At 40.0% G+C, this 12206-nt stretch overlaps 1 protein-coding gene and 1 long non-coding RNA gene across 2 annotated transcripts in view; one reads left to right on the top strand and one right to left on the bottom strand.

The window, feature by feature from the left end:
- Positions 1-12206, top strand: part of adgrl2a (adhesion G protein-coupled receptor L2a) — a 323047-nt gene that overhangs the window by 263205 nt on the left and 47636 nt on the right. The window contains 3 exon segments of the mRNA XM_034179941.1: positions 2548-2586; positions 10035-10218; positions 11524-11646. Coding sequence (XP_034035832.1) covers positions 2548-2586; positions 10035-10218; positions 11524-11646 — 346 coding nt within the window.
- Positions 2746-2951, bottom strand: LOC117518714. Its single transcript, XR_004563047.1, has 2 exons — positions 2919-2951; positions 2746-2877 (listed from the first exon to the last, which is right to left on the bottom strand). It is a non-coding gene; the product is annotated as an uncharacterized LOC117518714 (long non-coding RNA).

Below are 12206 nucleotides of genomic sequence, written 5' to 3'. Positions count from 1 at the left end.
CTGTTCCTGCACTTTATCAAATGCACATTGTAAATACTGAAAGGCCTCAACTCTACTGTATGTCTCTGAGCAAACAAAATCAGTATGGCCAGGAAGGGTATTTCCATGTTACCTATTATCCACATAAAACACAACACTAATGTCTGTCCCTCAGTGTCACTCTGAAGTTAGTGCATTCAACTTGGTACATTGTACAAACTAATGAAATGTGGGAACTGATGAATCAAATCCTGAATACAAATTGTACTTTGTGCGCACACAGGAGCATTTCCAGTGCTCGATATATTAAAACTTTTCCTTGTCATATGTATTTTTTTTCTCTCTATCATTGTGGGCCACAGACCTGACCAAATCCTGTTGCGTAGCTCCTACTCTCCTTCACTCCACTACACAGAACAGATAGAGGCACGTGCAATAAAGTGTACACTGTTATTCTATGGTTCATCTGCAATAGGTTTCTGTAATATGCTGCAGCATTATGTTGCTCTGTCTATAGTAGAACAGTATTCCATTGTATTATCGTGTAGTGAATTGGCAGCTTTTGGCTGTTAATATGTTATACGATTGTCCCATGAAGTGTGTTTTCTTTCTGTCTTTTCAAAATCAGGAAGGCTGTGAGAAAGAAGTATAACAGCATGAAAACAAACTAGAGGGCACATCTAGGAAACAATTTAGGGTTCATGTACCTGCACCAAGTCCTAATGGTCATCTGTGTCTCAGCAGGTTATCTCCAAAGGTTCTGATCTTAGGGCCCGGTCCCGCTGGGGAGAGGATTAATTGCGCATGAATTGAGTACACAAATTACAGGCATTCGTTGTCGTCCGCCACAAAAATGGCCAAAAATGACAAATATCCCAGTATGAATTATGGATATATTAATAATATATAGCAAATATATGATGAACAATCATGGTTGTATAACGCATGTAGTGAGGAAACGGATCCGACGTATTGCGATTATCACAGCAGTATCACTGTTGTATTATGAATGCATCGTGCACGTGTTGCGCGTGCACTGCATCTGCATTGTGGTCATAAATGAAGCTCACTCGGACCTTTCAGCATCACTATTCACACCAACAATACAGGCTCTGGAGCAATAGCTGGACTCGGACAAGTTGACTGGAGTAAACAAGCAGTGAACAGGGCGAGTGGTGACGTCAGCGGATCGCATCAGAGCGCAGCTCCTCTGAACGATTATAACAAGAAGGTAAATCTGTTATAAACAGGAATAAATACTGTAAACAGCTGCAGACAAGAAGGCAAAAACACGCAACTGTTTTATCAAGCCTTGACAATGTAAACAAGTCAAATAATTACCTTTTTAGACGGCTCAAAATGGTTTCTGCAGCTTCCTCTGTGATTCAGAAGGTGATTAGAGCCGTTTTCAACAGCCAATTTGCAGAATAAAATGATTAATCCGCCACAAAATAATTATTTTATATACACAGCATCCAGCGCAGAGCGCGTAGTAGCCGGTAGAACAAAGAACAGCGTCCAGCTGTGAACACAGTGCATCTGATTTGCATCTCCCGCAAATCAGATGCAAAGCAGATGTAATAAAAATGCTTTATTCGTGGCCAATCTGTATGCAGTCGCTACAACTTATTTTAGTTCGTGATGTGGACATGATGGGCACGCAAAATATCTGTTTTACACACTGTCCCAGTCTGCTGCCAAGCCGCAAATCCCTGTCAGTTGCGGATATCAGCAGAAGACAGCGAATATACACACATAGATTGAGTATGTTTGTGTATGTATTGAGTATGTATGGAGTATGTAAGGTGGATGTCATCCGCAGCCAAAATTTTGTGCAGCTCAAAAATCCTGGCAATGGAAAAACGTGCCTCTGCGGATGATTACGGACGTGTGCGGATGTCGGCCGACTCATACAAGCATGTTTCACGCATATTGCAGATGTTAAGTGAATATGAACCAATTTTGTGCGCAATTCATACGCAAATCCTCCTAAACGCCAGTGGGACCGGGCCCTAAGCGTAGCTTTGTGGAAGTCTTGACCTTGAAGGATTAGAGTTTGGGGAGGATCTAGATCTGCATCCATGGATGTATTTGCGGAGGACACATTTGTATATGGTCAAAAACTTTTTGAGACATTTCCAAAACAAATGGACAGAATAACAAACAGCCATTAGTGATCACTTAACCACCATAACTAGAAGCAATTTTGTTATTTTTGACTCTGACATCTGCCAGAGATCTGTAGTCATGGCAAGATTTATACTTTTGTGGTAATGACCATAATTTGGCTGTGCCAAATATAATAACTCAATGATTTGCCAGGTGGATTTGAAAGGAAAATGGCGTGTGTCATAACTGTGAGTAAATGTGCTTTTATTTTTTGACCTCCTGCTTGGCAGGTCATCAGCAAAATAAGATGAACGGGATGTTTTGGTTGGTTGTTCATTCATCAGCTTGTACATCCACTCAGTTGTGGCCTTTGCCGAACCTTTATTCAACAGCGTTACATTTGCAAACTGTGAGTTTCTCTCTCTGTTTTTCTCTTCTTTTTCTTTTCTCATGTAAAAGCTTCAAAAACGGGAAAGGACATGCCGGGCATACATGAAGGTACTGGAGTAATGCTTCTGTATTCTTCCTCTTTCTGCTTGCTGCCGTCCCGTCTCTGTCCTTCTTGTGCAACACGGCCCAGCCAGGGCTCAGCAGCATGTGCCCTCTGTGACATCATATCCTCCCTCCTTCCTGTGTTTCCTCAATTATTTCCTTTTTTTTTTTTTTTGGAGGATCAAACAAGCAGCTACTTAGGGACAGTAAGATGAGGAGTATCGCCCACATTGTGAAGGAGGGTCAGCTTAAATATTTTGTCTTCGATTCTCTATGCATGTACCAGCACATTGGTGCCTGAGTGTTGAGGACTCCACCGATTGGAGAAGTCAGAGGACACACCCACATTTCACTTGCCTGTAGTAGGTACATGCTATTTTTGATTGTTGGGGATGGAACGGTTGCCTGCTTGGTTGGTTTCCATCCAGGACCCAAGGTTGGTTCCGTGGTGTCATAAATGTGTAGAAGTGCAACACCAGTGCATGGTCTCAGAATTGACTTGACTTGAGGAAATGTCTTGCAGATCTGCACATTTGTTTCTGATGTCAGTCCTGCCTATGCTGCCAGCTGATAACAGAAATACCAGTGGCTAAAAGCCTTTTGCATTATCAAACATATTTCGTTAGAATTACACACGTGTGATTATTCAGGTAACAATGTGTGCCTCAAGGAAACTAGCTGCAGTGAAAGCAAAAATATATAATTTAGTCAAATTGGCTCATCATTAAAATATCATACCACTCACCCAGCAGTATAATTTCAAAGTCAAAGACACCAAGACGTCATCTGCAAATGGACAGGTGGTTTATTTTAAAGTAGGCCCTTCTGTTTTTTTAACCATTTAAGTCACCAAAGGATGTTCTTCGGCACCACTCTTTTTTTCATCTTAAAAAAAATATTTCACAACTTTATATCACCAATATGATCAAAAATCTCATTGTCTGGAAACAGTTTAGAATTTTGACCCACATGAGATTAAACATCCGGTTGTTAAGTGTGACGTAACGCATCATGTGATTTTCAACTTCCGGCTCCAAACAAAAAAGGTGCGCTGTCATTAATATTGAGAACTGCACTGAGACGATCTGATCAGGCTGCACTTACACCGTTGCACACGGACAACAGCATTAACATCGCAACATAAAACTCTTTGTATATTGTGCCTAAAACTCTCCTGGATATATTAACTGGGTTTTTAGACGTTACTGCGTTTGTTTTATGTAAAAATGTCAGACCCTCAGGTTGTTTCTCTGTTATTTTCAATGGGAGTTGCTGCGAGCTGCGATCGCTTCCTGTTCATGTCGTTAGGGGGGAAAGTGAAGTTTGCACTTTAACGTCCTGTTTATTGTAATTTTTTTTTTTTTTATTAACAAACAGACATGTATATTTTACCTGTGCATAATAAAATATATAAAGTAAAAGGAAAAAAAGTTTTATTAAGTGCTCTTACCTTAGAAACAGATGAATGCGGTTAACGGAGGTGGAGACAGAGAACGGCGGGATGGAGGTTTGCGCACAATTTAAACACAAACTAAACTTAAACTGTAGATCCTTAAAAGGATCATACAGATGTAACTTTAATTATAAACTTGCAGGTCTTTGGACCTGGAAACAGATTTATCACGTGATGCATTACGTCAGCACTTAGCAACCGGATAGCGACAAGATGCCATGACACATGGGGTTTGTGACCTTCGAATGGCATGTTCAAAAAACAATGTTGTTCGAGGGTCATACGGCGCTGTTGTGCTAGCATAGCAGTGCTGTATGACCCTTGAATAGCATGTTCGAAAAACAATGTTGTTCGAGGGTCATATGGCGCTGTTGTGCTAGCATAGCAGTGCTGTATGACCCTCGAATAGCATGTTCGAAAAACAATGTTGTTCGAGGGTCATACAGCACTGATGTGCTAGCGTAGCAGTGCCGTATGACCCTCAAATAGCAATTTCAAAAAATGATGTTGTTCGAGAGTCATAAGGCACTGTTGCGCTAGCATAGCAGTGCTGTACTGCCCTCATATAGCATGTTGGAAAAACGATGTTGTTCAAGGGTCATACGGCACTGTTGCGCTAGCGTAGCAGTGCTGTATTGCTCTCAAATAGCATGTTCAAAAAATGATGTTGTTCGAGGGTCATACAGCGCTCTTGCGGTAGTGTAGCAGTGTTGTATGGCCCTCAAATAGCATGTTCGAAAAATGATGTTGTCCGAGGGTCATACGGCACTCTTGCACTAGCGTAGCAGTGCTGTATGACCCTCAAATAGCATGTTCGATAAACAGTTTTGTTCAAGGGTCATACGGTACTGTTACGCTACATATGCTAGTGTTAGCGTCTTGGAGTCAACAGTAAGCCGTAGACTCCCAATTGTGATTGACAGCGCCAAAAATCTGTGGGAAATGAAAACAGAAAGACAGCAATGGACAGAGCTAATAAACACAGGCTACCAAAGATACAGGTGGGAAGAATTCCAGATAAAATCTTGGCATATTCCGAATGAGCACTTTCCTGAATATCTGCTTGATAGATAACACTCAAACAGGTGTGCTATGACAGTTGTCAGTGCTAACATTAGTTAGAGTTACATGTTATTGCTTTGTCAAATTAAATCAGTAGGGAGACCAACATTTTACTGCAGCTTTATTAGACTGTGTGTATTTTTCTTTCTTGTAGGTTGAATATTCTGTCTCTGGTTTCTGGTTCCTCCATGTGGTGGAAACTCAATTTTTCAATGGAATGCCCCCAAATAAATACTTCACCATTAATAAAAAATAAACTACATTTCAGCAATATACTAGAGAAATTAAGGTAATTTTTAATATCTACATTTCAACACAGTAAGTTTTGTCAGTTTTTGGAGCAGTTGAAAGGGATTGCACCTTCAATGAATCTGGGCATCTCCGTCTTTCCCTGATTTGTGTTTTACACTTTGCTCAAAGTGTGATTTTTTTTTTTTTTTTTTACTTCCCTTTTTTTTTTTACTTCCCTTTTTTTCCCTCCCTGTCTTTTTTCCCCCCTCCTGTTTACTCAAGATTGCACGTCTGGATGCATAATACCACAACTCAAACAAATATCCTGTTCTTGCATCCCTCTCATTATTCATTTCCTGTAAGATTTGCTGCTTTGTTACTTTTTTTTTTTTGCTTCATATCATAAGCGCTCCTTCTCCATTCAGTATGAGACACTCCTGAATATTGCATCAAAGGCGCTTCGCTTGTGATTTATTCAAATCTTTTTCTTCAAGGACCATCACTTGACCTTTTACCCTGTGTAAAGTAAAAATCGTGGATCCTGTTCTACACGGAAGAAGGTTTTAGGTCATTTGTTCCATAAATTAGAGAGCAAATCTTTAGCTCTCTGGTTAATAGGGTCAATCGGATCACACTCTTTTTTTCTGTTTTTCCTTGATTGTTATCATGTTGCAATTCCTTATCAGATATATATATATATATATATATATATATATATATATATATATATATATATATATATTTTTTTTTTTTTTTTTTTTTTTTTTTTGCCATAAATATCTCTTCACCATTAGGAAGATCAGTGTCCTCCACCTGCCACCAATGTCACCAGCCACCACCCCCACCCCCCATCCGGATCACTCCTTTGGGAGTGCTTTAAAATAGATTGAGCTCATTAGCCCGGTAACGCCTGTGTGCTCATAAAAACTAAAAAAAAAAAAAAAAATGAAAGGGAAAAACCACGACTATGTACTTACACCATCATCCCAAAACTGTCAAATCAACATTTTGGTGTTAATATGTGAGCACATGGCACATTTCGTGCAGCGTGTAGATTTACAGCCAGAGGTGACGGCAGCATCTGACGTGTTGATTTAATGAAAGCATTTATTAATGGCTAATGATGCGGCGAGAGGATTTGGCACGGAGATTGCTTAGTCAGCAGTATTTGACACCTGCCATACTTGAGGCGGCCTCACATTATCCGGCCCTGTACTTTCCACCGGCCGTCGCCGGCATTGATTACCTGATTAGATGCATTGATTTAATTATTTCCTGAAGAAAAGCTGGTGTTGTTTGCATCCCACGCCCAATTTATCTGCTGTCTATCCAGAGTTATTCAGGTGGCAGAAGGTGTCATGTTGTAGAATTTTTCATTTATTTATTTTGTGTCACATCCAGATCTGTGAATGAAAATCTTTGAATCGCCCAGAATCGTCCGCACTGATGAAGCCCTCATCGCTGTTATTTTATTTCTCTTAGATTTTTTTTTAGAGTGTAATGGGCCCCAAACCCGTGATCTATAGTTGCATCCTAAACATTACTGGCATTGTATCCGAGGGCTCTCTTCAAGATAGTAACCGTTCCCTTCATTGCAGATATCTGCAATGAAGGGAACGGAAAGGGATTCTGTGCATGTTTGTGTGTGTGTATGTAAAACACTCAGTCCAGTTCTATCATTAAAATAATATATTCTGCTTTATTTTTCTCAATTTCAATTTATTTTCATTTATATAGCGCCAAATCACAACAAGGTTGCCTCAAGGCACTTCACATGAGTAAGGTCGAACCTTACTAACCCCCAGAGCAACAGTGATAAGGAAAAACTCCCTCTGAGGAAGAAACCTCAAGCAGACCAGACTCAAAGGGGTGATCCTCTGCTTGGGCCATGCTACAGACATAAATTACAGAACAATTCATAAAATGAACAGGAAATGTAGGACGGTTTCTGGAACAGACACCACACCCATCTCTGGATTGAGCCACACATCATACAGAGAGAAAAGAAAAAAAGCAGAATCAAGCATCAAAAAGACAAATACAGTGTAATTTGTCAGCATTAAGCAACAAGATAAATAGAAGAAATAGTAAGATGATTGCCGGCCACTAAAAGACCCAGAATTTAGATAAAGTTGAGGCTGTGGCACGCTCCGTTTATTTATAAAATGAATTAAAAGAGTAAAAAGCATAGAAACATACTATGCCAGTATGCTAGCCATACGAAAGGCAAAATAAGTGCGTCTTAAGTCTGGACTTGAAAGTCTCTAGAGAATCTGTTTTATTGACGCAGGGAGATCATTCCACAGAACAGGGGCACGATAAGAGAAAGCTCTGTGACACGCAGACTTCTTATTCACCCAAGGGACACAAAGTAGTCCTGCACCCTGAGAATGCAAAGCCCGGGCCGGAACGTAGGGTTTACTTAGGTCAGCTAGGTAGGGAGGTGCCAGTCCATGAACAGTTTTATAGGCTAGTAGCATCTTAATAGTTTATTTCTCAAATTAAATTGTAGTGTGTGTACAAATTTGACTGACGTGTGGGCGAAGACAGAAGATTGAAACCTCCTGCATGCTCAATGCTGAGATTTCTACAAGTATTTTGAGAATTATAACTGAGCGCAGCTTTTGGTGTTTTGACTTTCATTAGGCAACTGTTAATATCCTGTTATCGGACAGGTGCACCAATACGCTCAATACGTTGTGACCCTGTGCCCACCCTGTACAAGTGTCCTTGAAAAAAAAAAGAAAAAAAAATCGGTGCCATGCTCCTGTACGCCTCCTGCCCAGTTAATACAAGTTTAGTCATTTTATTTGCTGCATGTCTTTAAAAGATTAAATGCCATGTGTTCTTACATGCAGTCCTGATCACTTCCTTTTTATTCCCTGCAGTGTGCAGCCAAAAATGTAATTTATCAAATTTCTCTCTGCATGTTAAGCTTGTAAAGTGAAGGCAGGTGATTTGATGTCTGCGTGTCGACTCACATATCTCAAAAACTGTTGCTCTGATTGACTTGCAAACGTTGCATGATGCAGAGTGTAACCAAAGCTCACTCATCCTCTGACATCAGTTGGATTTGAGTATGTAACTAGATAGTAGAACTGTATTTTTTTAATGATTTGTAACCATTGGGAGATAGGGCACTTTGACCGATATCTCTGGTGGTGATGTGGCCTTGAATATTTTAGTAAATGAATGATGTTACTGGAGTTTAGTCATTTTCTGAGGTTTCAGATTGGGTCATAAATTCTTTTAAACTTTTTCTCTTTTTTAAACTCTTTTCAGTGTATCAATCTTTGGTGATATTTGTCTTCTTAATGTAAAAATACAGGACATCAGCTCAGTTTTCCTTAAATATGAGCCAGATGTGAAAAGGAGTCTCAGTTCAAGAAGTTTTATCATTATTATTTTTCTTTTTTTTTGCCATGTTCATACAGGGCTGTTATGGCTTGTGTCTTCTGTGATATGCATACAGTACTATGCAAATGGTTTGGTCTCATTTAATATGTAAAAACCTTTTAAAAACACAAGACATGGTGGCATTAGTAGACACAGGAACCCTGTGATTAGCAGCAAGGCTCACAAGCAAACTGATATACCCGCCTGTCTTTATTTTATTGTGCATTTTAAAAGGCCACAACATAGCTCAAAATATGAGGTTCATGGTCCTCATCTGTATCTATCAGAACCCAAAATTTCAGAAATGACTCTTTAGTACTTTTTAATGCAGTCACTTGTACATTTTGCAGGTTCACTCACTGAGGGAATAAGTTTATTGTGGGAACAATTTTAACCTTCAAAGCTACATACTTTTTAGTTGACACCCAACATAGTAAATTTTGCAAAAATCACCAATGTTAAATTAACCCTGATAGTGTTCAGTTAACACTGACAGTGTACATATGGTCCTGCACTAACCCACTGTGAGACCATATGTACACTGTCAGTGTTAATTTAATACTGGTGATTTTGCTGTGTACAATTTATAAAGTAGCTCAGTGGAATAAGGAGGTTGGCTACCAATACATAGACCTGAGTTTGATTCCTGGTCATGCTATCCGTTTGTGTCCTTGGACAAGACACTTCTTCTGCACTGTCTCTGTCCATCCAGGTGCAAATGGCACTGACATTGACCGGATTAGTAACCTGCATTGGACTGGCATCCCGTCCAAGGGGAGTCCAAAATTCTCAGCCACCTCAGCCTACAGGATCCACTGATAAGCACTCGCACCAATGAACCTCAGGGCCGATATTGGATTTACATCTCCTAAACTTCTATATTATTGATATATCATCTGTAGCTGTCTTTGTGGAGTTCCCCTCTCACCAGAAAGGGAATTCTAATTTCTCAATTGATAGAATTGTCAGATTTGAGAATTTTGGAATGATTGGATATTTCAAATTAGATTTTTACTCAAACTACTAAAAAAAAGAAAAAAATAAATATCTGTTTTTTAATCTAAATTTGCAAACCTTTGCACAGTACTGCACCTAATTTTAAAAAAGAAGGGGAATCACTAATATCTACCAATCTGCATAAAATAATGTTAAATTAATGATTTGGTTGATCACATAAGGAGAAACAAGTTTGCATTTGTGTCAAACGAGTCAGCCTTTTCTGATGTTTCAAAGCTGAGAAGTGTGGAGATGTGTGGAGAGTGGAGAGTCCGCTTTCCCTGATTGTTTTTTTTTTTTTGTTTGGTCTTTAAAGGCCATTGTGGACACAGTAGATAACCTTCTGCGGCCAGAAGCTTTGAAGTCCTGGCAGGACATGAACAGCACGGAGCAAACGCATGCCGCCACCATGCTGCTGGACACTCTGGAGGAAGGAGCCTTCGTCCTTGCCGATAACTTGGTGGAACCTGCCATCGTAAAAGTTCCCGCAGACAATATAAGTAAGTAAAAGGGAGTTTGTGTTAAGCAAATGATAGCGTGCGTTGTCGGTGCCAGCTCAGTTAATTAGATTACTTTCAATTCATTGAAAGCGTTACTCTCGTGAGTGGAAAACAAGGCCGCCACATAAAAAAGGGACTTTGTTTTCATAATAAGTGTTTAAACCTCGGGGGAACAGAAAAACAGTGCGTATTAGGTTTAACGAGTCGCTTACTGACAAAGTGATGAATATCAGACAATTAAATAGACTGGATTCTCTGATTGCGCACGCTTAGTTTATAAATGTATGTGTCTAGACCTTGTAACTCTATACATTAAAGTGAACATTAGCCTGCTGTGGAGTCAGAAAAAGTACATTGTTTATCCACAGCTGCCTCCTGCTTCTCTCCTTTTCTTCAGCGGTGAGCTCAGGCAAAGACTCTGTATTTTATTTCAGACTGTTTTATGCTCATCTGTAAGTGTTACGGGAAGGGCAGCAATGAGAAGGTTCACGCTCGGTGTCTGCCCGTGTTAAATGCTCCTTGTACATCAAGAATGGGCCCTGGTGTAAAGTTTGTGGCGAATCAACAATTGGTTGCATACTAGAACCGCGGTGGTGACCCCGAGCAAAACAGGACATGCCAAAAGAAATTAGTTTACTTAGAGTATTCCTGAAAATACTAACTTTTCTCCTTCTGCAAATTATTCTCACACAGTTTCAGCATTGGACTTGTTGATATGTCTTTTGTTCGGGGAAACGTTTCAGTTGGTATTCTGAGGATCGTCTGTTTGATTCTCCATCAGACAGAAAAATCACTAAGGTCTTTGGGCAAAGGCCCAAGTTGCTCCCAGTGGGATGCCTTGGTGTATGTGTGTGTGTGTGTGTGTGTGTGTGTGTGTGTGTGTGTGTGTGTGTGTGTGTGTGTGTGTGTGTGTGTGTGTGTGTGTGTGTGTGTGTGTGTGTGTGTGTGTGTGTGTGTGTGTGTGTGAATCTGAAGCACAATTGTGAACATCTTTGAGCATCACTGTCAGAGGCCATTTGCAATTTGTTGCAGAAATGTTGCTGTCATCAGAACTGCAACTAACTTATGTTCAAGGTTGGAGAAATTATGGTCGCCCCATCGGTTTGCTTCTTTTAACACAATAGATTTTAACACAATTTTGTGGTGAGATGGTCCTGGGGGAAGAGGAGCAATGACACCAGAATTTTGCTATGCACCGCTTTGTAGCAGGTGGATGCTTGTGATCTTTTTGTCTTAGTATTAAAACATTTGCTGTTATATCCATCTTTGTCCTTGAACTGTCTTCTATCTCTCTGCACTTTGCAGTCTTGGATGTGTATGTGCTCAGCACTGATGGACAGGTCCAGGATTTTAAATTTCCACAAACAAGCAAAGGTGGCATCTCAATCCAGCTTTCGGCTAATACTGTCAAGCTCAACAGTCGCAATGGTGAGTCCCGTGAAAGACAAAGAAAGAAAACAAAGATGACGTGACATGCAACAGACTGTTTAATTTTGTGGTCACATTAGTTTTTGTCTTGCCACTCTGGTTATAGCATGTGGGGCATTACGTTGTCATGTGTGTGACTGTGTATATGTGTGTGTAGTGGGGAGGGGGGAGCATTCTTGTGAAGACAAGAACCCTACAGTGCACATTTGACACTTGATGCTTACACCCTTGGCAAATACATGAGTTGATTAGATTTTAGATATGTTTGGTGCCTGGATTTGGCTCTGATTAAGGATAAATACTTTTTGTTTTCCTGTTAACAAAATGTCATTAACAATAGAGCTTAGATGCTTGATACTTTCGCCATAGGTAACCCAAGAGTAGAGTTGTTTAAATTGTGTGGTTATTTGCTGCATATATAGCAATGTTGATGATGAAATGTTTTTTCTTTTGAACACAGAAACAAACTAACAATATCTGGAGCAACACTTGATGCTTACACCATAGTTACTACCTCCTGGAGATTGTATGAGCTGATTACATTTCAGGGTGTTTTAGTA

Source organism: Thalassophryne amazonica, chromosome 10 (assembly GCF_902500255.1).
Source record: "Thalassophryne amazonica chromosome 10, fThaAma1.1, whole genome shotgun sequence".
In the NCBI taxonomy this organism is placed as follows: domain Eukaryota; kingdom Metazoa; phylum Chordata; class Actinopteri; order Batrachoidiformes; family Batrachoididae; genus Thalassophryne; species Thalassophryne amazonica.
This window is presented reverse-complemented; position numbering and strand designations above follow the sequence as displayed.